We start from the raw sequence: 26,016 nt of genomic DNA on the forward strand, positions 1-26,016 counted from the left end.
TACAAAGCAAAAAGGCCCAACTTTATTCCAGCAAAGTCTTGGAGCTAGTGACACGCTACTCAATGGAACCATAGGAAAATCACATATACATCAATGGAGGCAGGACATAATAATACCAGCACAATGACCACCCAAAAATATAATTTATGAAAGGAAAAAATGGTCATATGACTCTAAACATTCTAAACACCTAAGCAATTCATATTATAAAAATGATAATCAATAACAAATGAATTAAATTAAAATAATGCTATTAGTGTACAAAAAGCCATACTGCTGTCAAATACACCATAGCTTATTGCGTGACCCAAACACACACAGACACACACACAACCACACACACACACACACACACTATTTATGCACTCCCAGTAGTAATATTTGTCAAGGGTCTGTTTCCATTTTCTTTTCAATTTGTCGTTCCCCATAGCATAAACGTAGGTTTCCGTTTCCACTATAGTAACTACCTTTGGCAAATGTTTGTCTAAATCATGGCTGTAAACATATTACTGTTAACTTCGTGGATGGATATATTTAGTTTGTTATGTGTCTGTACCCACTCATGTACAAGTAAGTACCCCTGCTACCAGATGCAATTCTCCACCCGAATGTGCTGAATTCTATTTAGGCAGCAGTTCTAAAACCACTGTTTCATCTTTCACTGCAAGGAGATTGAGCTTGGCTTTGGAGGGCGACAGGACCCAAATCCTTGCTTCATTACAACTTAGGGCCCGATTCTGATGCAGTTAGGAAAGCATTCCCACCTATGGCCCAGTTACGATGCAGTTAGGAAGGCCTCCTAACGGCATTTTTTCCTTCCAAATCGGATCGTTAAAGTGTCTTCCCAACCGAGGGCCAGATTACGATGCGGTTAGGAACATCAGCTCCCATAGAAGTCAATGGGAGTCCAACCAAATCGTATCTGGAAGCATCCAGATGCATCATACTCAGTCAGCTGGACTCTCCTGATCTGAGTCGGTCAGAAACCATTTCCAAACCGATTTGATCGGGAAGATTTCCTAACCGCATCAGAATCGGGCCCTAAGTTAATCACATAAACTACATCTTTTAGCATAACACTCTTGAAAAGAAAATATGAGCCAAGATCAACGACTACCACTGTAAAATGTCTCTATACTTTTTTTTTACAAGCACATTCTTTTTTGCTTCAGTAAGGAAATGCATCTAATTCAGTTGTGGGGTACAGTGTCTCGTTACATACAACAAGAGGTTCCCTATAAAGTAGTGGTCGAACTTTCAGAATTAAAAAAAAAAAAGATATTTGGAAAACCATATGAAATAATGTTTACTGTTCTTTTTGCAGGCCAAGAAAGATTTGGGAACATGACACGGGTGTACTACCGTGAAGCTGTTGGGGCATTCATCGTTTTTGACGTGACGAGACCTGCTACGTTCGAAGCAGTGCTAAAATGGAAAGAAGATTTAGACTCTAAATTGACTCATTCCAATGGCACACCTATTTCAACAGTGCTATTGGCAAATAAATGTGACCAGAGGAAGGATGTGCTCATTAATAATGGCATCAAGATGGATCAGTACTGCAAGGAGAATGGATTTGTGGGCTGGTTTGAAACATCAGCAAAGGTAGGCTAAGCATTTTATTGGAACTTTGATATTTCTAAAATCTATAATATATATTTCATTGATTTGTTTCAAGTCTAAAAAGAAGTTGGTTCAAGACACAGATAGTGGCTTCTAGTTTAATGGCCGGAGGTCTTTGCTGAATAGGATGACATATCTCTTCATTTGATGTCCACATTTTAGTGCTAGCGATTGCTTTCGGGGCCAAGTAAAGGATTTTAAACTCTTTTCTTTGGTTCATGGGCGCATTGTGTAGGGATCTCAGGCACGGTTTGTTAAGTTTCCATCTGTGAATTTTCATCAGCATTTCATTGTCCATCTCAGAGTTTTCTAATGATATATTAGGATAGTGAGTTATAGATGTTGGTGAGTAGTATTGCTTGTGTAACCAGAGGACCAAAGTTTATACTTTACTATTGAAATCAACGGTTGTATGAACGCCATATCCCATTGAATGACTGGTGGTTCATTGCAATTTGACAGTGTGTCAATTCAATTTACCAATGACATTTTCTTTGTACCTTGCCTATTGAGACATGACCAGTTGCATCTGATGCATCATTCTGAATATGGTAATTATTTCTACCTTTGTAAGCTCAGTGTGTTGTTTTTGCTAATTCACTTTTAATTGTATGTCCCTATGTGTAAACTTCATGATGGTGATTAACTAGATAGCACACTGTATTAAAAAAAAGTAAGTGTTTATTACTACAAAACAACAATACCATGCAATTTTTCACAGATAATATGCTAGAAGGCAAATGTCATATTATTGTAGTTTGGCACCAACCTACCTTAAATTAACTAGTGATTGCAGAATTAAGCCTCCCATTCAGGCTATTGAACATCTTCTCTACCAAGAAAAGATAAAAGTGCACTTAAGTTTCATATTGCATTATCCTAAGTAAATTATTTTATCCACAAACCTGAGTAGGGGTTAAGCCTCTTCCAAATTCACACCTAACTTTATCTCAATACCATATAATTAAAATTGAGAGTGGCCTGCTTTTGAAATCACTTTCCTTTCTCTTTATCTATAAATGATATATTGAAGGTGGGCATAACATTAGGAGGCTGAAAGGCATTCTAGTTAGTATTTTGTATCAAAGTAGGACAATAGTTGGGAATTTGTATGTGCCCATACAGTCTTAAGATGCCTGCCCAAATTTACAAACTGTTGTGGAAAATTGTAAAAGACCTATTTGAATAAGCTAGTGAAAACAATGTAAACAATTTAATAAATGTTGTTTATGGTCCAATTGGTAATTTGTGGTTATCCTTGCTTCAAAGATCTGGATCCTGAGGTTTTTTGTTTTAGTGTAGTTTTCGGCTCTATATAGTAGTATTGCTGTAGTTAGGTTTAGAGTAATGCGTGTAGGTGTGATGGTCGTGAGGTTCAGCATCAAGTGCAGATGTTTCAGGTTATGCATGTTATGATATGTGATGACATAACATAACATAGTATCTATCCTAAGGCTTACCAGCGCTGCATGAGTAATGACATGCACCTTATATCTCCATAACTATACCAGAGTGGATTGGCTGGGATATAGCCAAGGTTTTAGCAACTTTATAAATGTATTCTCCGTGAGTTCAGTCCTCTGATCAATAGGAATTGAGGGACAGAAAAGGAAAATATCTTCCACCCTATCTGGTCCTTTGAAGGTGTGAGACCTTCAAAAGACATGAATTATTAGGGGATCTTAGTGTCCTCTTGGGAGTGAAGGTTACCAGGAGATCCCTAATCACTGGGGGCTCTGTTGTTAATTGCCCTGTTGGCCATGCAGAATCCCTTAAACTTTAGTCTTTGCTCCACTAGGAGCCAGTGCAATGAGAATTGAGCATTTTTGCCTGAGGAATACTTGGGCAGCTTAAGAATGGTCTTTGCCATTTTATTTTTGACCGCTTGAACGCTCTTGACAATGACTTTAGGTGAGCCCAAATACAAGGAATTCCCATAGTCTAGATGGGAATGATTGTATGTATTTCAAGGTGAGATTCTTGAATCAGATGTGCAAATTGATCAGTAAGGGAAATGAGGTGCTGTTTCTGAATCGCAGCAGTGTTGGACTTGAACCCAAAATCATTCCTGGGAAAAGAATTCATACCCACCCCCACTTCTGGAGGCATGAACAGGAATGGGTTATGGGGTTTTTCATGGATAGGTCCTAGCAACACATCCAGCTCTAGAAGTAGCCCCCTAACATGCAGCCCACCAGAAAAATGCCTGTGCTGCACAAGGGCCAGCTTGACCCTAATAACAGCAACACTCTTGGCTTTTGCATTGTGAAAAATGTGATCCATGATGGGGATCACATTTGGTTCCACAAAAATGTTTCTAGATCAGCCTGAAGTAAGAATCACAGTTACTCTCACTGTGCATTCTAGATGCCTGATTGGTCTCTTTGTAGTTTTACAGGTTGTTGGCACCAGACAGTAGCGGCTCCTGGTGGGAGTGCTACCAGGCAGTGACTTGGGGCGGGGAAGAGGCTGGGTGGGGGGTAGTAAACACTGGAATACTGATGAATGCAGGTAAGTTGACAATCAAATCCATTAAATGAATTTTGTTGCACGCGCGCAACAAAATTGTTTTATTGATTTGATTGTCTACTTACCTGCATTCATCCATATTCCGGTCTTTACTACCTCCCACCCAGCCCCTCCCCCACCCCACGTCACTGCCCGGTAACACTCCCATCAGGAGCCGCTATTGGCACCATAAGCAGACTCAGATCCTTTGAATAGTCCCCTGAGTCCTTGCGGGTACGGGAAGGGAAATCTAGTTAAATATTGATAAATTAGGTGATAATGGGTACTACTGTGATATACTTGTCCATTTGGAACACTTTATTTATGATTGCTTTTCTTAATGCATGTTAACTCTGGGTGGGGGTATTGATGTTAAAGTTTTATTGTACTCAATTTAGTAGACTTAAGATATGAATTAAATTTTACAGTAGTAGGAATGTGCTTGAATGCTTGTGTGTGCAAGGCATTTGAGACATATGGATTATCATTTTACACTTGTAAATTATAGTTATCTGAGTATTCTCCCTTTTAACCTATGTTTGAATCTATTTATTATAATTATCTGTGTACCTTTTTAAAGCAAATTACTGTACATGTAGGGCACATCATTTATGATCTGTATTATATGCCTGTGACTATTGCACTAATGTATATTTAATAAAACTAATAAAAAATATTTAAACGAACTCTGTAGTTTTACATAAACGTCAGAGTTATCTTCATGAATGTGAAAGCCCACTAAAGTGGCTCTTAGCGCTTTATTCCAGCAGTCTCATGTAAACATCGAGCTGAGCTGGAATTGATCAGAATTTTCTGTGCATTTTGGGGCTGTGTGGTATCTGGCTTGAGGGGTTGAATGCTGTTCAATAATTTCTACCAAATGGGTTTGGAACATTCTTTCCACAGTCCTTGCTGTATCCGCAAGTGTCATGGCGCCTGTTTCCCTGCCTTTGTCAAAATACTTATTTCTTGAGCAGGAGGTCCTTTCCTAAGGTCAATTTTACTTTTATTCTATTTTAGGTTTATTTGCACATGCACCCATTTATTTTTATATTTTTCTAAATTGTATTCGTGAGTTCGTGCCCCCGTTTGTTTTTGTAATATTTAATTGTATTTGTTTGCAGGCGCCCTCTCTCCCTTCCCCGTAGATGCTAGCCGCCACTGCTCTAGACTCTAACATTCTTTAAATAGATACATTAAAAAACAAATATTCCTCCAAATAACTTCTATCATGCGCCTTGCAAAATAAACTCTTACATTATGCTTCATCAAACTACTTGATTGAGAATATTCTCAGAACTATAACCTGTGACATCCAGGCCGTCTGATATATGGGGTCCACTACAGGCATACCTTCTACAAACTGCAACACAGGGGACGGATGATACTGGGACTGACGAGGCTGCACACTTGCCCCCCGTGGCAGACCCAGAATAGGCACACGCACCTTGCATCTAGGTGGGATGGGGATGCTGAGATTGTGGTTGCCCTGAGTGCCCTCGAATTGACGGATGTGCAGGATGTTGCTTGATTTACCTTCTGCGGACCCGCAGACCTGTGTCCGTGTGGCTGAACTGCGGGGTGGTAATGGTGGAACGTGATAAACCGAGGTGATGTTCCTCTTAGTCTTTCAGGTAGCAGTCACGCATAACGCTTAAGTTGACACGGGTGTTAGAGAGGGCGCGAATGCTTTAGGTATCAGATTGGTTCCATGCTGCATGTTCAAGATACCGGAATTTCCTGCACCACTGTCTGAACTGTTTCACAATGTTCATTCCATAGTAACCACTCACCCGACTGCTGGCCTACTGTCTACCCAGTCACGAACAGACTGCTTATGCATTACAGTGATGTTGGATGCCTCCATGCAGCTATGCTTTGTCTTCTTTTTCTTTTAATACTCTTATGCTCCTTCATTGATTAAAGTGAATCGCTGCCGGCCTGCTATGGTTGTAGGCACACTGCTGTGTAAATGAGCACGAATGACAATAAAGGTTGTTGAAAATCAAAAAAAAAACACAAAAAAAAACGACTTGATTGAGATTCCAAAGACTAAATTCGATAAAACCATATCTGTATACAATTCAATCAGTAGACTGAAGATTCGAGTTTGTAAAGTTTTAGGTGAAAATAGCGCCTAAAAGCACAGGTGGAAAGTCACAAGTTTATGAACTTGACCACAATGGCATATGGGTTGGTCATAGGGACCAGGTCCAACCTGCTGAAGTGATACCTTCTAAAGTCCGCTTGAGGAGCTGTTGTTCATGTTAGTGGTATGAGGAGCTGGTCGGAGGTTGCGAATGGTCACTGTTGTTGCACAAGGAGCTGGGACTAGCTAGAGGTTCACATTGCCGTGTGGGCTGTCGCTATCGGCGAGACAAACAGGCCTCACAGGAGATTCATTTTGGCGGCTGATGCGAATGGTACTATTGGCGCAATGGGCAGGTCCCGCTAGAGCTTCACATTGGTGATGGCCACGGGAAATCGATTCTGAAAACTTCTGTATCATCACCTTTTCTTCAATAGGCGTGCACTCAGATGCCAGCCAAAGGATGAGAATCTGTAAGGCACCTCCTGGTGTTCTAGACTCACTCCAGCAGAGGCCAGCAGGCGGGTTCAGACAGGTCCAGGCAGATCCAGATTGTACTGGCCAGGTGCAAGGAGTCTTCTTGTGTCCCTGTAGCTCGAACGGGAGGTCAGCCACTTGACCGTTGAAGTTATTTCTAAGATCCTGGGTTCAAGGCAAGCAGGTCTAATCTCCCTTTTTCTGACAGAAGAGATGTCCTTCTTCTGCACCTTCCACATGTACTGGTGTGTTCTATTGAGACCTTCCGAAGGTACCACTTGTAAACCTGATGCCAGCCATTGTGTGGGGAATTCCCTGACCTACCAATAACCTGCTTCTGGTCAGTTATTTCCCTTCTCCTGGGTGTGGCTTCAAACTGTCTAGGGTGACAAAAGTAATAGCAGGCCTGGTGCCTGGTTCCTTGGTGTATGGGGACATTTGAAATGTAATCAGGGTAGGGCACAACTCCTCCTCAGCCAGTCAGTAAGGAAGACCCTCTCATTCTACACCTAGGCCTTTTCTATCTCAATGTGGGGAAGAAATACAGAACCCACAACAGCAGAGCCATTCCCAGTTATGTGACCCTGAACACTGGCAGAAAAGCACATTTGGTTTAGGGCAGTAAGAATGCCAACTTTGTAAAAGTGGCATTTTCAGATAAATTTTACAATTAAAGAGGATTTAAAATTACAATTCATTTGAGTGTAAACAGTACATTTCTATCTGCTCACAAGTCTAAGGTAAGCACTTATTAATGTAATAAGGTAACCCATTGTTAGACAATGGAAGAGATAGGCCTTACAACAGTGAAACCCAGGTTTAGGTGTTTCTCATTTCCAGGACATGCAAAACTAGTAGACATGTCCTACTTTTTAAATACAATGTACCCTGTGCTTTGAGCCTTTAGGACCTACTTTAGGGGTGACATAGGTTTTGAAAAGGAAGGTTTGGGTCTGACAAAATGTTTATTTTGCCAGGAAGAAATGGCATTTGGAACCGGCCCTATAGGCTGCAGTTGCCCAGTCTGGGTTGATGCGGGAGGTCATAGAATGAAAGACCTCCTGTTCAGCATGAACAAGAACGAAGCAGTGAGCAGTGGTGATTGTAACCTGATTACTTCCCAGCTGTGTTAGTGATGTCCTTCCTACTTCTAAATGGCCCCCCCATTTCAGGAAGGAATGGAGCTGCACAAGATGTAGGTGAAAGTGTGAGTAAAGGTGCTCCCTCCTCACAACCAATGCATTGATGCCGAATGCAGAAGAGTGAGGGCAACCAAAGGATTAGGTAGTGAAGGAAAATAGGTGGACATTCTGGAAGGAGAGAGAAAACAGAACAGAACAGAACCCCTTGACGTTTCTCGTCTTTAAAAGGAACAGAACAGAACCCCTGGACGTTTCTCATCTTTAAAAGGAATATTATTGCTGCCAGTACCTGTTGGCCGGGGCACAGGTCCTAAAAAAAGAAGCGGGGGGACGCTCCAAGTTAGGTGGTGTCACCGGAAGTGACGGCACACAGGAAGTGACATCACAAACGGTATTCCCCATTCATTACAGGTATTTTCACAATGGCTACTGTAACGAGCCTTATCTCGCTCATGCTGGAGAGCCGAAGGTACCACATATTTGCCGGCTGTGGTAAGACTATCTCGGAAGGGTCAATGTATAGAAGTAGACATGTCACAGCTTTCTCCACTCACCGTGACACTGCCCCCTCTGTCCACGCCCCAAGGCACGCCTCCTGAGCTGCCCTTTTAGCGCCACTCCACCCCACTATTCATAGCCTGACTCCTGCCTCTTGGTTCTCTGCTGGCACATTCTCCACTCTCGAACGGTCTTCTGTTCTTCTCTCGTGTATCCTCTTTCCTTGTACATCTGCTTCTCCCCTCTCTGCGCCATCTTCCTCTTCTCACTCAATCATCCCTTGCTTTCATCCTGCCTCTGCAACTACTAATTGAAAGTCCAGCTTTTGGGCGGGGGGACGGCGTCCACCCGGTAAAAAAAAAAACGGTAAAATAAGTGGGGGGACGCCGTCCACCCGCGTGGTACCCCGACTCGAGCCCTACTGTTGGAGAGGATCCTTCGGCCACTCAAAGCCCTCCCTTGCTATATCAGTATAGATGGGACTGACTTTCATAAAACGTTCTGTCGATAAATGTAAAAGCTAAGATTCCCGAAGTGCGAAATTACGGTAAAAATCATATACATAAAACTTTGCTGATGGGCAGAAAAGAAACTCGAAGGAGGAAGAGCAGTGGTGGACAAGACTCATGCTTAACATAACTTGTGAGAAATAACCTGAACTAAGGTGTTTGGAAAACATCTTTGTGTGCACAGCTGCCGCAGGTATTTATTTATAAACCAACTCACTGGTCCACTTTCTAAAATCCCCTACTTAGCTTTTGATCCTTCTGTGGTTAACAAAATAAGTTCCACTGAGTTGATCAATGCAATATCTTGTCAATAAAATTCACGATTAATTTTAAGATGTGTTCTATATAAATAGTGAGAATTGCGCCATGCTTTTAAATAGTGCTCTCTCACTAAGAGGTAAGGATTTTAACACCTCCAAATGTATGTTCGGATATCATATTTTGTTTGAAACTTTGTGGTGCTATCGCAGTAAAACCCCATGAGGTGCATTTCGATGATTTACGACTGTGCTTTCCTGGGCACATTTAATTAGTATCCTTGTGTTCGTTTATACGACGTTTTGCTGTGGTCGGCTTTTATCTAGTTGATTATGTAAACAATTCTCGGTGGAGAATGTAAGCTGGATCTGAACATTGGTGAAAATATGTTTTACATAATTGGTGTACTCAAGCATAGCTATTCGCGTCTCAAAATCTGCTGCAACCCGGTCATAATCAGTTTACAGCTTTTAAAAGCAGCAGCATTTTTGCCCTAATCAAAGCAAGATATGAAAAGTGCGTGAGCCTCGATTCTCATTTCATACAGAGTTAGGAGATGTTTGATTGTCCTCAGGGCACGGAGAAATACATTTTCGGATTCGGCACACTTATTTATATGAGATATTAAAGCCAGTGTACTGTTGACGAAAGTGATACCGAGGGGTTTAACAAATAATGATGGGTAGGGTGAAGGAGAGTTCGTTCAGCCGTACGTAGTCAAGTTTAGTTTTGTTGACAACACTGCTTAATTTGTCCAAAAAAAATAAGTGTAGGTGGAAATTGTAGTGTCCTGCTAGGACACAGTCTAGTTGTTCCATGTGTAACCCTACACTAAACACCCACCCACCACAGACGTCACTGGGTCAGGTGACGCTGTTAATAAAAGACCCGAGCGCACGTGCTCGTGGCCAGATCTACTATCCCCTAACTGGTGTCCTGTGTCATCCTTTACTCCACCATGAGGGCCTAGGGCCCCAACTTTACATTGGCGACGAGGTCGGTAGTGAAGCCCATGCGTGCCACTGGCCAAAAATCGATTGAAAGGGGGAGAGAGCTGCCCGCCTAAAGGGCATCCCCTGCAGCACGGCGCAGCTCGCCGAGAAGCCGGTGGGCACGTCGGAGCCCCGCAGCGACCGGGAGGCCCACAGCAAGCTGACCGGAGCCCACCCGCGTCGGCCGCCACCAACAGGCACCACCAGGGAGGAGCGGACCGCCCAGTGCCCACCTGAGACGACCGCGAGGCAGAGACCCCACCGGAGAGGTGTACCGGCCGGGCGGAGCCCACCCGCCACGTCCGCGACAGAGCATCAGGCCCGCAGGCCGAAGGTGAGCTCCAGGGGCGAAGTGCCCGCCATGAACTATGCCAAAGTATAAGCAAGACCAGCGGAGCCCACCCGCGGCCTGCCCGAGGTGTCCCCTGTCCCCGCCGCGTGTATGAGTGAAGGCGGTGGGCGTAGAGACTGTAGACGGCGTGGGGAGTGTGCGGCCGGACCCGTACCTTAAGTGAACTACGAGGGGGAAGGGGCGGAGTAGCTAACCGCCTCCCGACCCCCCTCGCAACGTGGTCTGGGCATTGAACAGGCCAGCGGAGCCCACCCGCGGGCCGCCGGAAACACCCCCAGCGAGGAAGGACAAAGCAGAGCCAGCGGAGCCCACCCGCGGCCTGCTACGAACATGGCTGGTCTCCGCCGCGCAGCGCGTGAAAGGTGAGGCTGCTGTGGCGGGAGACCGGGGAAAGTGAAGCCTGCCGCACCGGACAATCACCAGAATCTAAATAGGCAGAGCCGGCGGAGCCCACCCGCGGCCTGCCTCGAGCGCCCCCGCCCAGGGAGGAGTGACAGGAGCGACGCGCTCCCCCGCCGGAGGAAAGCTCCGAACCCCCCCCCCGTGCGAGGACTGCCATGGCTGCCGCATGCGGGGAGGAAGGTAAAGACTGCACCCACCGACGCTAACCAGAGCACCGGCAGAGTAATGGAGCAGCCAGGGACGCCGAAATAATCCAGAACTGTGTGCGAGAGCCCTCAGCATAAAGGAGCATTTCCCCCCTCATGCACACACAGACGTTTTGCCCTTCCCCTGGCAGTACACAAAAATAACGCCTTCTTTGCCCCCCACTGCCAGAGAGAGAGAAGGAATCTGCCCAGAGCTGAACAAGCAAGCCTCTGCAGTAGCGCCGCCAACTAGAGCACCACAGCAACCCTAGCTAAACCCCCTGTGACCCACACACCGTGCATGGAGCCCTTGCACGTCCTGGGGTCACGGGAATAATGCAGAGACTCACCAGGTCACAGCAGCAACTCCTGCCCCTCATGTGCACCGAGTTAATAGAGTGCTCAACAAGGGAAGACAGTTGTGAGCAAAGAGGAAGCCAGCATTACTGCCACCCAGTGGCCTAAAGGAAAAGCGCACCTGCCACCAGGAGAAATAAAACAAGCATTGCACAACACAAGATAAATCAGCAGCAGCAAAGGGCAACAGACTGAGTAACGCCCCAAGAAAAGCATATAATCTCACGCAGCAAGTAAGTGCGCAACAGCGCAGAAGACACCCACACACACCAGCAAGGAGTCGGCAGCTGCCACTTCCAGCGCGACGTGGGAAGAGGCACGAACGCCTCACTAAGCATCCAAGCACTGACAGAACGTCTGGAGGAAACGACTGCCAAGCACTGGAAGAACGTCCAGGGAAACGACTGCCGAGATCAGACGACGGAGAGAGCAGCGACGCCTTGTGGCCACAGGTGTTCACCGCAGCATCAACTACCCCCGCCAACGGTCCAAAGCAGCAAGTCCCTGACAACAGCCAAAGCAGCAAGTACCCAACGACTCGCAACAGGCGTCCAAGAACTCCACACCCGCACGGCAGGACCGCGCAGCACTGCGCCGGAACGTGCCAGGAGCGCCAGAGTGACGCTACACAGCGACACGCCAACGCCACGGGACAGAGCACAAAAGCCCCCAACGGAGACAGCGATGTCTCACAGCAACCAGAACGCCATCGTCAGCACGCATGGCGGCATGCACCAGGAGCGGTGACGCAACCCTCCTCCGCGCAGACAAAAGCGCGCCAACGCCAAAACACCGTGACGGTGAATAGCGACCACAAAGAAAATAGCACAGCATGACAACTCATGCCCAAGATGAAAACCGACCACCCAGTCTGGTCACCAAGGAAAGAAAAGCAACAACAGAGAAGATTGCGACAACTGGCCCAGTCAGAGAAGAGAAGAACACCATGCCGGAGAGCTATGCCCAAACCAGAACGAAACAGGTGGAGTGCACGCCGCCTGGGGAAGACTGGTCGGGAAGGCCAACGACAGCAAGAGGACCAGACCACGTCGCAAGAAGGAACATGGAAAGAAAGGGCGCGACGCCATAAAGAAAAGGAAGAAGGGACAGGAAGATAAGACGACAGGTCTAGTCACCAAGCCAAGTGAAGACAGTGTCCTACCACATGGACAAGACCAAGGGGACGACATGTAGAGGGCCCACTACATGGAAAAGCCTGGTTAGCATGAGTAAGCAAGAAAGAAGACCGGACCGCGTCGAGGAAGTGAACAAAGAGGAAGAATGGAGTAACACAACATCACTCCACAGTGGAGGTGAGAGAACCACAGCACACAGGAACATCGGTGCTGTTCAAGGAACATCGCAACAGTCAGCACACAGGAACATCGGTGCTGGCCAAGAAACATCGCAACATCCGTGTGGATCCCAGTAATCCCTACAACCTGCATTCGAGGAGACCAACCACTGAAGAACTGCATGGGTGCCCCGTGAACCTGAAGCTTGCCGAAGCAGAGCATACCCGAGCACTAGACAATCCACCCTTGTGGACTACACAAGACTCGACTGTGGCCATGTCCGAAGTTCCGCAGCGACCCGCACAGCCCACGCGATCATGTGGCAGTCCAGGGGACAAGGGCCTCGGCCGCATGTCCTGTGAGAGAGGAATCCGGATGGGAGAGGTGCAGCAGCGGCAGCTCCACGACAGGCAACAGGAAGCATGAAGGCCCCAGGTAAACACCTGGCACCGAGAAACGGTCTGAAGAAGACACTGAACCCATGTCCTAACGGCAAGACCATCCTGGCGGATGACAGCAACACCCCCGAGGACATCATGAGAGACTTGGTGGTGAGTCCGTTGGCAGTTCGGCAGCGACGCCTTTGCGCGGCTCATGCGAAGCCTGCACGGTCCACCCGGTCCCATCGTGTCCGGCAAGAGGGTCCTCCCAGCGTCTCTAGTGAGAGAAGAGTCCAAGCAGGAGAGGCCAGTCTTCGAGGCTCCAGTGAGAGAGGAGTCTGGCAAGAAAGGCAAGTCGGAAGTTACTTGGCCGGACGGAGATGTGAAGGCATCAAGATCAGCAAATCCAAAGAAAGACCTCTCGTGCCATAGTCGTCTCCTACAACCAACAAGCGTTGTCATTCACTGGACTGGGAATACCTGAGAGAGCCCTCAAGGGTCACACCCATTCTGCTCCCGATGCTCCAAGTGATGAACACTGTATATAAGCGTCAACACAGCAAGACAAGGATGATCTGAAGTACACCGCCGAGGTGAAGCTCATCTGACTGACTTTGTAGTCCTGGAACTTTCAACAGTCTCCCAGCTGATCGCCTGAAGAAGATCTGTTGGGGCTATCAAATGTTATTGTTCTGTTTTCTTGCAGGTTGGACATTCGCTTTTCCTTTCATTAAAGTTTGGGAGGAATGTAGTGTCCTGCTAGGACACAGTCTAGTTGTTCCATGTGTAACCCTACACTAAACACCCACCCACCACAGACGTCACTGGGTCAGGTGACGCTGTTAATAAAAGACCCGAGCGCACGTGCTCGTGGCCAGATCTACTATCCCCTAACTGGTGTCCTGTGTCATCCTTTACTCCACCATGAGGGCCTAGGGCCCCAACTTTACAGAAATTAGTTTTCTTAAGACGCTACCTACACTTCCCCTCTGACACTGCCCACTTGCACCACTGGCGCTGACCACTGCCTCCATAGATGATTGCAGGTTTCGAAGAATTGGTAGATTCAGGGAGGGAGGGGATATTTGGCCCTGTTGAACATTTTGCTAAATAGTCAGAGTGTCTAACTGGGCACCCTGAAAGGGAGCATGTTGGAAATTTGGTTAGTATTTGAGGGGTGTGAAACCCTACTCAAGCAGAAACCACAATCTCTCTCAGGGTGAAACACAGGTAAACCCCAAATTACCCTGTGATTAACCCTCTGGTACCATGACACAAATCAGTAAGGCTTAACGTAGAGGCAATGTGTAAAGTATTTATGCAGCCCTTCAAACAGTAAAAAAGTGAAAACAGCACGTAAGAAAAATTCCACAACAATTTAGGTAAATAGAGTACAATTTAATGAATTATTTCACACCAAAATGACAAAAAGGCATCAGTAGAACCAGAAAAATGCAATTTAAGGGTTTAAGTGAACATAGTGCCTGGAAGCACAAAGCGCCAACTATGGTGATGTGGTCGCACTGGACCGGGACAAAGTCACAAGTTCAGGCCAACCACTCTGGAGCATTGGCTAGTTATAGGAACCAAAATAGACCCGCTGAATGAAGTACCTTAATATACTGGTTGAGGAACAATGTGAAGTCCCGCAGAGAGGATGCATTGCACAGCAGAGGTGAAGCGAAGTCCTTGCTTGGAGATGCGTCAAGCAGCAGTGGTTCTGCGGTGCTGCGGGGGTGATGTGAAGTATGTGTGGGGAAGTGCATTGCATAGCAGCACATCTGAGGAGCTGTCGTGCTGATGTGAAGTCCTTGCGGGAGACGCATTGTGCAGCGGTGGTTCCAAGGAGCTGCAGTGGCAATGAGATGTCCTGCGTGGAGATGCGTGGTGCAGCAGCATTTCTGAGGTGCTGGGGGTTGCGATGCAAACTTCTGGTTCAGGAATGTGTCACACAGCAGTTATGCGGAGGTCAGGGAGGTGATGCGTTGCCCTGCGTCCATTTTGCTGGGACCACAGATGAGCTGGCAGAGCTCCGTCAGGCCCACTTTCAATGGTCCAGGACAGGGGTGGCACACTTTTAGGGTACAGGACTCACAGTTTGCAAAGTCTAGGTGCAGGGTTCAAGAATGTTGGAGCCTGTCCTGTCCCTGGACTCTTATCAGCTGGCCAGCCAACTGGTTCTAGGAGTGACTGTGTTGACACTGGGTTCAATATGCAGGTTCCGCGCTTCATTCAGGCAGCAGGGCAGCAGGCAATAGGGCAGCAGAGTAGCAGTCCTACTTGCAGAGGTGCACAACAGTCCTTCTGAGTCTTCCACAGGCCGAGAGGTGTACTGAAGGGTTGAAATAAATAGGGGAAGCCTCCCTAATGCTGTCGGGTCTTACAGGGCACATGAAATATTTTTGTACTTTCATGGTCCTGTTTAGGGGAGGGAAAGGCTGCAGAATAATTAGAGGTGCTTTTTTAATATTCATCTTGCTGGAGTGCAGGTATATCTGGGATAAGTCCAACTGCTGGAGTGTTGGTGTCTGTGATTCCTGCAATTGTGGATACTTATACGTGTGAGCACTGATAGTTGGATCAGATTTACTAACTTTTCATGGAACATAGTGTAAGGGTGTGTGCATGATGTCAAGCATATGTTTTGTACTGGAAGGGTACCCTTAAAGTACAAAGTAATATACTTCGACATAGTTAACACTTTTTTGCAGTGCAGCATTCATGCAAAGTTGGAAAAGTTTGGAAAAATCAAACAATTTCTGAAAGTTAACACCAGCCTCAAAGAGGCATTATTTTTGTGGTGCAAAGCCCTTTCTACAAACTTTAGTGGATAGTGCTTTCTGTAAAAAACCATGATGGCGTGTATGGGAACGCCGATGAACCACCCATGGTATTCCCCACTCATGCAAAGTATCGTCATGTAGTGCATAGAAGTACTTTCTTTTAGGGCTGTTTTTTGCACTGGGAAGTAAATCACAATTCTGCATTTTGCACTGGTTTGTATGACTGTTGTGATACAAACCCAGCACAAAGTAGGAGTTGGAGTAGGAGTTTGGTGGCAGCTACTCCCCGCTGGGCGCCGAGCCTTGCAACTTTTGAAAGCAATTCGTTTGAGGCACTTTATGACTGTTTTGGCGAGTTTTTTGTCCTGTGTACTCGAGCTGGAGCTCGAATTTTAAATAATCATTTTAAATTAATGCAGTGACTGTGACTGTATTTATTTTACTATTCACCCTGACAAACTTGACCACTTACTCGCACTCACCAGGGACTATTACTAATCTCTCAGCTGTGGACTGTCCTCGCTCTGTGTAAAGGCAACCGGCACTCCAGCCAATCGCGGTTGCGAAGGGCGGGACAGGGGCGGCACCTTACGGAGTGTCGAGCGGTTAGCGCTCTAGACCTCTGCTTCCTGGAGGGTATTCAGGTTGCGAGGAGGCCGGCGTGTTTGCGGTAGGAGTTTGGTGGCAGCTACTCCCCGCTGGGCGCCGAGCCTTGCAACTTTTGAAAGCAATTCGTTTGAGGCACTTTATGACTGTTTTGGCGAGTTTTTTGTCCTGTGTACTCGAGCTGGAGCTCGAATTTTAAATAATCATTTTAAATTAATGCAGTGACTGTGACTGTATTTATTTTACTATTCACCCTGACAAACTTGACCACTTACTCGCACTCACCAGGGACTATTACTCATCTCTCAGCTGTGGACTGTCCTTGCTCTGTGTAAAGGCAACCGGCACTCCAGCCAATCGCGGTTGCGAAGGGCGGGACAGGGGCGGCACCTTACGGAGTGTCGAGCGGTTAGCGCTCTAGACCTCCGCTTCCTGGAGGGTATTTAGGTTGCGAGGAGGCCGGCGTGTTTGCGGTAGGAGTTTGGTGGCAGCTACACCCTGCTGGGCGCCGAGCCTTGCAACTTTTGAAAGCAATTCGTTTGAGGCACTTTATGACTGTTTTGGCGAGTTTTTTGTCCTGTGTACTCGAGCTGGAGCTCGAATTTTAAATAATCATTTTAAATTAATGCAGTGACTGTGACTGTATTTATTTTACTATTCACCCTGACAAACTTGACCACTTACTCGCACTCACCAGGGACTATTACTCATCTCTCAGCTGTGGACTGTCCTCGCTCTGTGTAAAGGCAACCGGCACTCCAGCCAATCGCGGTTGCGAAGGGCGGGAAAGGGGCGGTACCTTACGGAGTGTCGAGCGGTTAGCGCTCTAGACCTCCGCTTCCTGGAGGGTATTTAGCTACTCGTCGGCCCCAGCGCGCAGCGATGGCGCGCAGGGTAGGCGCCTCTGACTGCGCCAAAGACGAGCCTAAGACCAGCCCGTCTGTGCCCGTCCGGGCCAGGCCGGGTCACGGGGCAGGAAATGCTGCTACAGGTATGATCTCTGCGGATCAGCTAAGGGCTCTGCGCCCTAGTAGCAGCGGAAAATGTACCGTCCCAACACCTTCCCTAACGGGCATACAAGCATGTCCTCATTGTGCTTTTGCCCTATCTAATGTTCAGCCCCACCCAGAGGTCACACAAATTCGTAAGTTACCTACTCAATCCCCTGTTCAAAACCCGTGTGCTTTTACTTTTTATACTGTGAATTGTAGATCCTTACCCCAACACAAAGCTGATATTTACCATCTCTTAGCTGAAGAAAAACCTTGTGCGATGTTTTTAACGGAGACCTGGCTGCATGATAGTGCAGGTCCCGATGTAGCCGCCGCCTTGCCCTCTAACTATGCTATTGCTAGAGTAGATAGAGTAAGACAGGTTGGAGGTGGTATTGCCGTGATCTTTAACAGGGAGTTTAACTGTGACCTTGAAGTGGTTAACATCCCTGGATGCGAAGTAGCATTTTTTAAAATTTCACTAAACCCCAATTTTATGTTCTCTGGTTTTTTAATTTATCGCCCTCCTGGAAATAGTAGTGTTTGGGCTGCGAATTTGGTTAATTTCATCTCGCCTTATTTTCTTAATGCCCAAAACCTGACTGTATTGGGTGATTTAAATCTCCATTTGGAGGACAAATCAAATAGTATAGCTGTGAACCTCCTGGAGGATTTTACTACTCTGAATATGACACTGGGTAATGAGGGCCCTACTCACAAAGCTGGACATTTGTTGGACCCCATTATATCCAACATAAAGGAGTTAAAATGGCTAAAAACTGACCCTATCTGTTGGTCCGACCATTTTCTAACTCTCTTTAGTATTACCCTTAGAGAACCCAAGCGGCCATGCTCCACCCGGCCTCCGGCCCTTATGAGAAACTGGAAAAGGCTGGACCTGACCGAGCTGCAGAATGCGCTAAAGATATCCCCCCCTGTTCTGGGTTGTGATATGGACAAAAATGCGCTGGAAACCCATATTTGGTTGGAGAGAGCAGTTGATACTTGTTTACCTATTTCCAGGTGTAGAGGGAATGCTCACCGCCCACCGGCTCCCTGGTACACTGAAGAACTCAAATGCGAAAAAACTAAGTGTAAGGCACTCGAACGAAAATGGCGTAAACACTACGACCCTTTAAAAAAAGAAATATACCGTAAGGCCAGAAACCTTTATCACTCAGCCTGTACGAGAGCCAAAGCCTGTTATGTAACAGAGACCATAAACACTGCTGCTAACAAAGCGCGGACTCTCTTCAATACAGTCAAGGAATTAGCTGGAGCAAATTCCATGGCTGTCGCACGCCCCCTTTCCACCCAGAAATGTCAAGATCTTGCCACTTATTTTGTGGAAAAGATTGAGACCATTATTGCTAATATTAACCCCTCGGTGAGGGATGACAGAGAAGTTCCGTCCTCAGTTACATCAGCAGGATACCGGCTTGACTCTTGGCCATCCATCTCCTTGGACACCCTGAAATCCTTGGTTATTTCCATCAAGTCAGGCTCCCCCTGTGACCCTCTCCCTATTAGCATTCTGAGCCAACTTGATGACTCTGCTTTGAGGATCATTTCTGAGACATTAAATGCCTCTATTCATCTGGCAAAAGTCCCAGCGTCTTGGAAGCACGCCATGGTCAGCCCTCTGCTGAAGAAGCCGTCTGCTGATCCTGAGGTGCTGGCCAACTATCGCCCCATCTCCCTGTTGCCTGCTTTCTCAAAAATTTTGGAGAAGCACATTCACGGTGTACTTACTACATTCACGGAGAATAACAACTTACTCCATTTCTCCCAGTCAGGTTTCAGGGCTGGTTACTCCACCGAGTCCACCCTCCTGGGAGTCACCGAGAAGATCAGGGGGCTCTTAGACGAGGGGCAAACGGTTGCGCTTGTCCTGCTTGATCTAAGTGCAGCCTTCGACACCATCTCACACAACAGACTGCTTGCCAGGCTGAGTAAGGATGGTGTCGGAGGGACAGCGCTGGACTGGATCGAGTCCTACTTGTGCAACCGGACGTTTCAGATCTCGTCCTCCCAGGCTCAGTCAGACACCTTTGTTTCGCCCCATGGCGTGCCTCAGGGCTCAATTTTGAGTCCGCTATTTTTTAACCTGTATCTCCGCCCCCTCGCCGCTCTAGCTGAGCGAGTAGGTCTTGAACTCATGACCTATGCGGATGATTCGCAGATTATTTTTTCTCTCACCAACTCGGAGCCTTCATCCCCCTCTGCGCTGAAACTAGGTCTTCATGAAATCTTCAGCTGGATGTCAACGAACCAGCTGAAGCTCAACGGGGAGAAGACGGAGGTCCTGCTCTTAGGTAAAAATAGAGACCTGTGGCAGGATACTCATTGGCCGCCATCTTTGGGCGCTTTTCCTATTCCGGCTACCCAGGTCAGAAACTTAGGGGTGTGCATCGATGACACACTATCGATGAAACAGCAGGTCAATAAAGTGGCTGGCACTTGCTTCACTATCCTCAAATGGCTGCAGAAGATTATCTGGATGCTGCCTGTTGATACCCAGAAGACCGTAGTCAATGCCCTCATTACATCTCGGCTTGACTACGGTAACATCCTATACCTGGGTTCCAACTTAGCCGTGATTAGGCGGCTTCAGCTAGTCCAGAACTCCGCAGCCAGGCTGCTGTGTAAAATCCCCAGGACAGCGAGGATTTCGAAGCACCTTAAGGACCTGCACTGGCTTAGGGTTGAGAACCGTGTTCGGTTCAAAGCCTTGACCTACATGTTTAAGATCAAGGCAGGAACCGCACCAAAGTATTTGCAAAAACTAGTTAGGCCCTATTCTCCTGCACGCAATCTCTGTTCTTCAAATGGAGCAAATTTTGTGGTTCCTAGATTTAAACTGGCCAGAGTGGGAGGGAAATCCTTTTCCCATCTGGGACCAGCCCTTTGGAACTCCCTTCCCCCAGCTCTACGAAAGGAGGAGAACTTTGCCAGCTTTAAGAAAAGCGTTAAAACCTGGCTTTTCAACAAATAATTGTGATTTCTGACCGTGTTGCTTTCTGTGTTGTCGGTCTCTTAGTCCTGGCGCCGGGAAACCCTTTGTGGGTATCTGCGCGCATTATAAATGCAAAAAATAAATAAATAAATAAATAAATAAATAAAGTGTTGGTAAATTTGCCCAATAGTGATATATTGCTTATGAGTTGTCTTTGCTCTGTCCTCTCCAGACCCCACAAAATGTGCTAGGGCGTATCATATGATATGGGAATCTAAATTCTGAGAGCAAGGAGGAGACATAACTCTGCAAGCTGGTTTTAAAGAAAGAACAGTGTGCACAATTAAAATGCTATGAAGCAGGAGTGAATGCGGAAACTCATAAAAAGTCTCATAATCTGCATCTAATAATCTCCACAATGATCTACAATTAAACATGTTGCTCTCTGATCAACCAATAGGAAAAGTATTTATAGCACAGTGACAGTGTACAGTCTGCTACCACCCCACCATGGCAGAGCCCAGCCATCCTGGCATAAGTCTGTTAGTTTACCAACTGTTGAGATGGGTTGACAAAGAAGGAGGACACTGGAAGGAGAGTGTAAGATACATTAAATTTCAAAAGCACAGGAGCTTGCTGCCTTCTGTTAGCCTCCTTGGATCTCAATCTCCAACTGCCTCGCTCCACCATTTGGAATCTTGAGATCTAATTGATTACACAACAGTATGTCAACAGCTCGAGAACAATTAATAACATAACACAAAACACATAATTTCTCACAGAAGCCCAAAACCTCAGATAAACATCTCTTTTTTCACAAAAGAATACATTAAAAAACTAGCAAAAACAAAAGTCACAACTAAAATCAGCAGTTACAAATTACACATAACAATTATTTGAATATTGTGGTTTCATAGAAATTCGTCAACAAGCAGTGACACAATGCGCTACAATGTTTTCATTTACACTCTGATTGTGATTCTCACATGAACACCTTCATTCACCCTAGAAACACTACTCTGAGCAACATTTGTAATGAAGACCTTCCCTGTATTAGAGCATTGATCAATAACAAAGTAACAAATACAACAAAGCATTGTCATTTAATCCTCGCAATTTATCAGTTAAAATCTTTTTTTGTACATTATAAGCTAAAACAAGATCACACTTGGACCTCCACCTTGCATCATCTGACTTAACAGAATTGTGAGCTACATATATAACTCTGAATGGACCCACAAACTTAAAATTTCACTTAGACATCCTGTGCCGCACATCTTTCAACATAACCTAACAACCTACTTTCAACTTTTCCGACCACAATTTGCATTTAGAATCAAAATAATTCTTCATTTTATTCTGCGTCAGTCACCTTAGAAACAATGTTATCCAAAGACACCTTCTCATCGTAGATACACCACTTCCTTTGCAACACACCAGGAACAAGCTCAGTTCTAATTTTTCTCCTTCTTAGCAAAACAAAATATGAAACTCCTGTGATGCTTTGTGGCATATTATGATGTACCCAAATGTTGATCCTCAAAAACACATTAACACCATATGCTACAGTACTTTGGATTCCTTCTTTCAAAATTCTATGATTGTTCTCCTCAGCCACATTACTTTGTGGACTATTTAAAGCCACAGTATAGTGTTTGATATTCCTGAGTTTAAGAAACGTTTCCATCTTACCCAAAACAAGTTGAGCACCATTATCAGTTACAAGTTTTAAAGGGTATCTTTCAAAAGCAAACAACTTAGCTAAAAAATATTCAAGGAACCTGTGTACTCATATCCTCCACAAATTCATAACAGGTTGCAAGGGAGTTTCTCTTATTTGCTAATGCTTGTTAGATAACTAACAAACTTCACATGTATTGACTTTTGCATCCACTAATTGATCCATACCAAGCCACCAAAATGATTTTCTTTGAACTTTCGTTGTAGATTTTGCTCCTAGATGACCAGAATGTCTCTTATTTACAATATTCTTCTGCAACCCAACTGGAGGTACAAACTTACCACTCCTCAACAAAACACATTTTCCACAAATAACTCCGTAGACACATGATAAAAATTCAGGTAGTCACCGCTAAGGTTCTTAACTGTTGGCCATCCAGAACACATATATTGCCTCACTTTAATAATAGAAACATCCTTACCATATTCCTCTTGCTACTCTTCCTCTGAAATACAACCTAACAATATTTGATCACATCCACCAACTGCACATTCCACACAACATTTATAGTAGCCTAGAAGAAGCAGACCTATACTCTTACTGCCCAATAAATAGAGTAATGTTTTGTGGTCTGTGCACAAGATAAACTTGGTTCCACATATATAAATCTCAAACTTTTCAATGCCTCATACACAGGCAAGAGTTTCTCTCTCTATTGCACTTTATCTCTGCTCAGTATCGCTAAGAGCCCTTGATGCAAATGCTGCAGTGTTCTCATATTTACCCGCTCTCTGGCACAGAAATCCTCCAACCAAAACACCACTGGCATCCACTGTGATAGTATTTTGGTGTCCAGCTACAAATGTTTTCAAAGTAGGAATCTTTACCAAAATGATTTTGATGATCTCAAAAACATCTTTTTCCTTATCAATTCAAACAAATGGTTCTTTTTTCTCAACATTCTAGTTAAAGGTTCCATGATGGTTGCATATCCTTGAACAAATTTAGGGGCAGATTTACAAGGAAGTGCCGCAGCGTAGCACCGCAAGCCCTTTGGCTGCGCCATGCTACGGCACTTCCGAAGCACCGAGATGCAACATATTTACAAGAATATGTCGCATCTCTGTGCTTCCCCCTGCGCTGGCGCACAAACTGCAGCCATGCGCTGCGCAGGCACCCTTGCACCATGGTGCAAGGATGCCTGCGTCATGCTGAGATTGTTTTTGTGCAGGAAGGGCACTTTCCTGCACAAAAACAATCACTACAGGCACTTTCCGCTTTCAATGTGTGCTGTAGAATGCAGCATGCATTGAAAGAGGAAAAAACAAGAAAAAATGAAAACATTTCTCTTCGTTGTGCCTCGCTATGCCACCTCTAGGTTGGCGTAGCATTCAGATGCATCTCCAGATTTATGATTTATCGTAAATCTGGAGATGTGTCTTGTTCCATGGGTATTGTGTGGGAACACCCACAGCAACACCCATGAAACGCCCCTTCAACGCAAAGTGCTGCGTGTGAAGGGGTCGTATTTACAAGGAGAGGAAAAGTCATTCAGGGTGGCTTTTCCTCTCCTTGTAAATATGGAGGAGCCCCCTGCGTCACCAGTACGTCATGAAAAGTGGCGTACTTGTGGCGCAGGGGGCTTGTGTAAATCTGCCCCTTTGAATATTAATCGATAAGCCCAGTAAATGACTTGAGCTGGTCCTTATCCTTTAGATGTGGGATGTTTTCAATGCTCTAAGTAAGCCAGCTTTATGTTTTATGCCATCAGCAATAATTCTATGACCTAGTTGATCAACGGAAGCAGTGAGAAATTTGCATTTTTCTCTAGCTACAGCCATGCCACGTTCCTCAACAATACTCAACACTTTTTTCAATATACAATAATGCTCACACACATCTTTATCAAAAACACAATATCACCCTGGAATGCTTGCACTCCAGGAATATCCTTAAAAACAAGAAACCTCAATTTTTGGGAGACGCTAGCCACAGAAGCAAGACTAAAAGGTAAACTCACATAAATATATGCTCTAAATGGTTTAAAAAATGTAGTTAACAAATGCAATTTTTTTCTAAGTGACACCTGATTATACACAGCTTTTAAATCGATAGTGTTAAACACTTTTGCCCATCTTGCCATTGTCAACAACTCTTGCACCTTGGGTAATGGGTGGAAATTTACCAAAATGTTCTTACTTAAAAATCGAAGATCCACATACAACCAGATCTGATCCTTCTTTCTTTTTGGCAATCACAACAGTGCTGACCACTCAGATGCATTTGCATGTTTAATAACCTTCTTTCTGCACAACTCATTAGGATGTTGTTTCAAAGTCCTCTTTAATACTAAGAGGAACATCATGAACCTTATGTTTCACTAGAACCACCCCTCTTTTAAACAAATGTCATGCACAAAACGCTTAACCATACCTTTACACTCACTAAATACTTTTTCATGTTTTTTCAAAATTCCAAATAAGTCATAACATTTTTAGTAATGAGCATAACTGGGGCATCTGTACCAGGCCTTAAAACAATCCCTAACCTGTTTTCATCTACCCAACCCATGATATCTCAGCCTTCAACTGCCACATACATTTTCATAGCAATTTTCCTGCCTTTAAACTTAATAACATCTCAAACATACCCCAACATTTCAATTTACTTTCTTCCATACGCAACAGCTAATATCTGACTTACATAAGCTCTTATTGCCCCATAGCATTCTGAAAGTTCCCACATTCATCATTGTTACTGGTGAACATGAATTCTCCATGATACCCAACTCAATATCTCCAATCCAAACATTAAGAATTGTCCTTTCTTCTTTGCCACATTTCCCTCATCATTCTCATCTTGTACAGATAACATGACACTTGATGTTTTCTGTCACTTCATGAGCTTCTTCATTGCAAACACTACTAACTTTAACAACATTGCCAGTACTGTTATATATTCTCATGAAATTAACCACCTTTTTACATTTAATGCAATTTTTACCATTGGCTGGACATTTAACATTGTTGCCAATATGATTACTTGAACCGCACCTGTAGCAATTAGTGTTTCTAAGCATTAGTTTACTACCTCCCTCCAGCTTCTCATGCATTTTGTCTTGAACTTTGCTAAGAGCATCGACCTACACACATTCGCATTCACCAACTTCCTTAGTTGAGACACATACAGCACCGAGCATTCAATACCCTTAGAAATGTTGATAGCTTTAGTAAATGTAGGATGTGTGCAACACAATAAGTGCTCCTGCACTTTTATTGAAGCACAATTCAAGGCAATTTGATCTCTAATATATTGGCCCACACAATCTTGTAAATTACATGTGGCTGTGGGAATCCTTAAAGAAAGAACATAATGATTAATGAGTTCCCTACTGGATTGTTTCTGTGAATAAAAGTAAGTTCAATCTTTCCATGACTACCCTCAATACTTCAGATAAATGCAAAGAAGCCACTTCAGTACTTCAGTGTATACATTCCAACCATCTCCTTTCGATTCATTCAGTTGAGTTCCAGTTAAATGATCAAAAACAATTTGTCCTTCAGCTGCTAGGCAATTAAACAAAAGTGTCAGTTTCCTGGGCGGTGAGTAATTAACTCCATCAATTGGCACAAGGTAATTTTGAACAGGCTAATCAAATGCCTCCATTGTTGTTGAGGTCTGCCTGGGCTCTGTAAAAGCCCAGAAGGTTGTAGCACATGACCTCCTCTAGCCATATTTTCAGGATTATTCAAGTTACATGTGTCCCATTAATCCAGTACACTAGGGTAACTGCTAGCCTGTGCCAAAACAAGTCTGGCACAAAAGCTGAACTTAAATAAATCTTTCCATCACAGGGATCAAAAGGATTAGAATTAGAACAACTGTGGTCACGTTGTAAATTTCAAATGAAGCATGTTACATTTGTGCATCG

The 26,016-nt window shown here is 45.1% G+C and overlaps 1 protein-coding gene across 1 annotated transcript in view; it reads left to right on the forward strand.

The window, feature by feature from the left end:
• The window catches only part of RAB38 (RAB38, member RAS oncogene family), a 317,605-nt gene that overhangs the window by 161,444 nt on the left and 130,145 nt on the right, over positions 1–26,016 (forward strand). The window contains exon 2 of the mRNA XM_078656234.1: positions 1,325–1,605. Within this exon, the coding sequence (XP_078512360.1) occupies positions 1,325–1,605 (281 nt within the window). The remainder of the gene's footprint in view (positions 1–1,324; positions 1,606–26,016) is intronic.

Source organism: Lissotriton helveticus, chromosome 8 (genome assembly GCF_964261635.1).
Source record: "Lissotriton helveticus chromosome 8, aLisHel1.1, whole genome shotgun sequence".
Taxonomy (NCBI): Eukaryota; Metazoa; Chordata; class Amphibia; order Caudata; family Salamandridae; genus Lissotriton; species Lissotriton helveticus.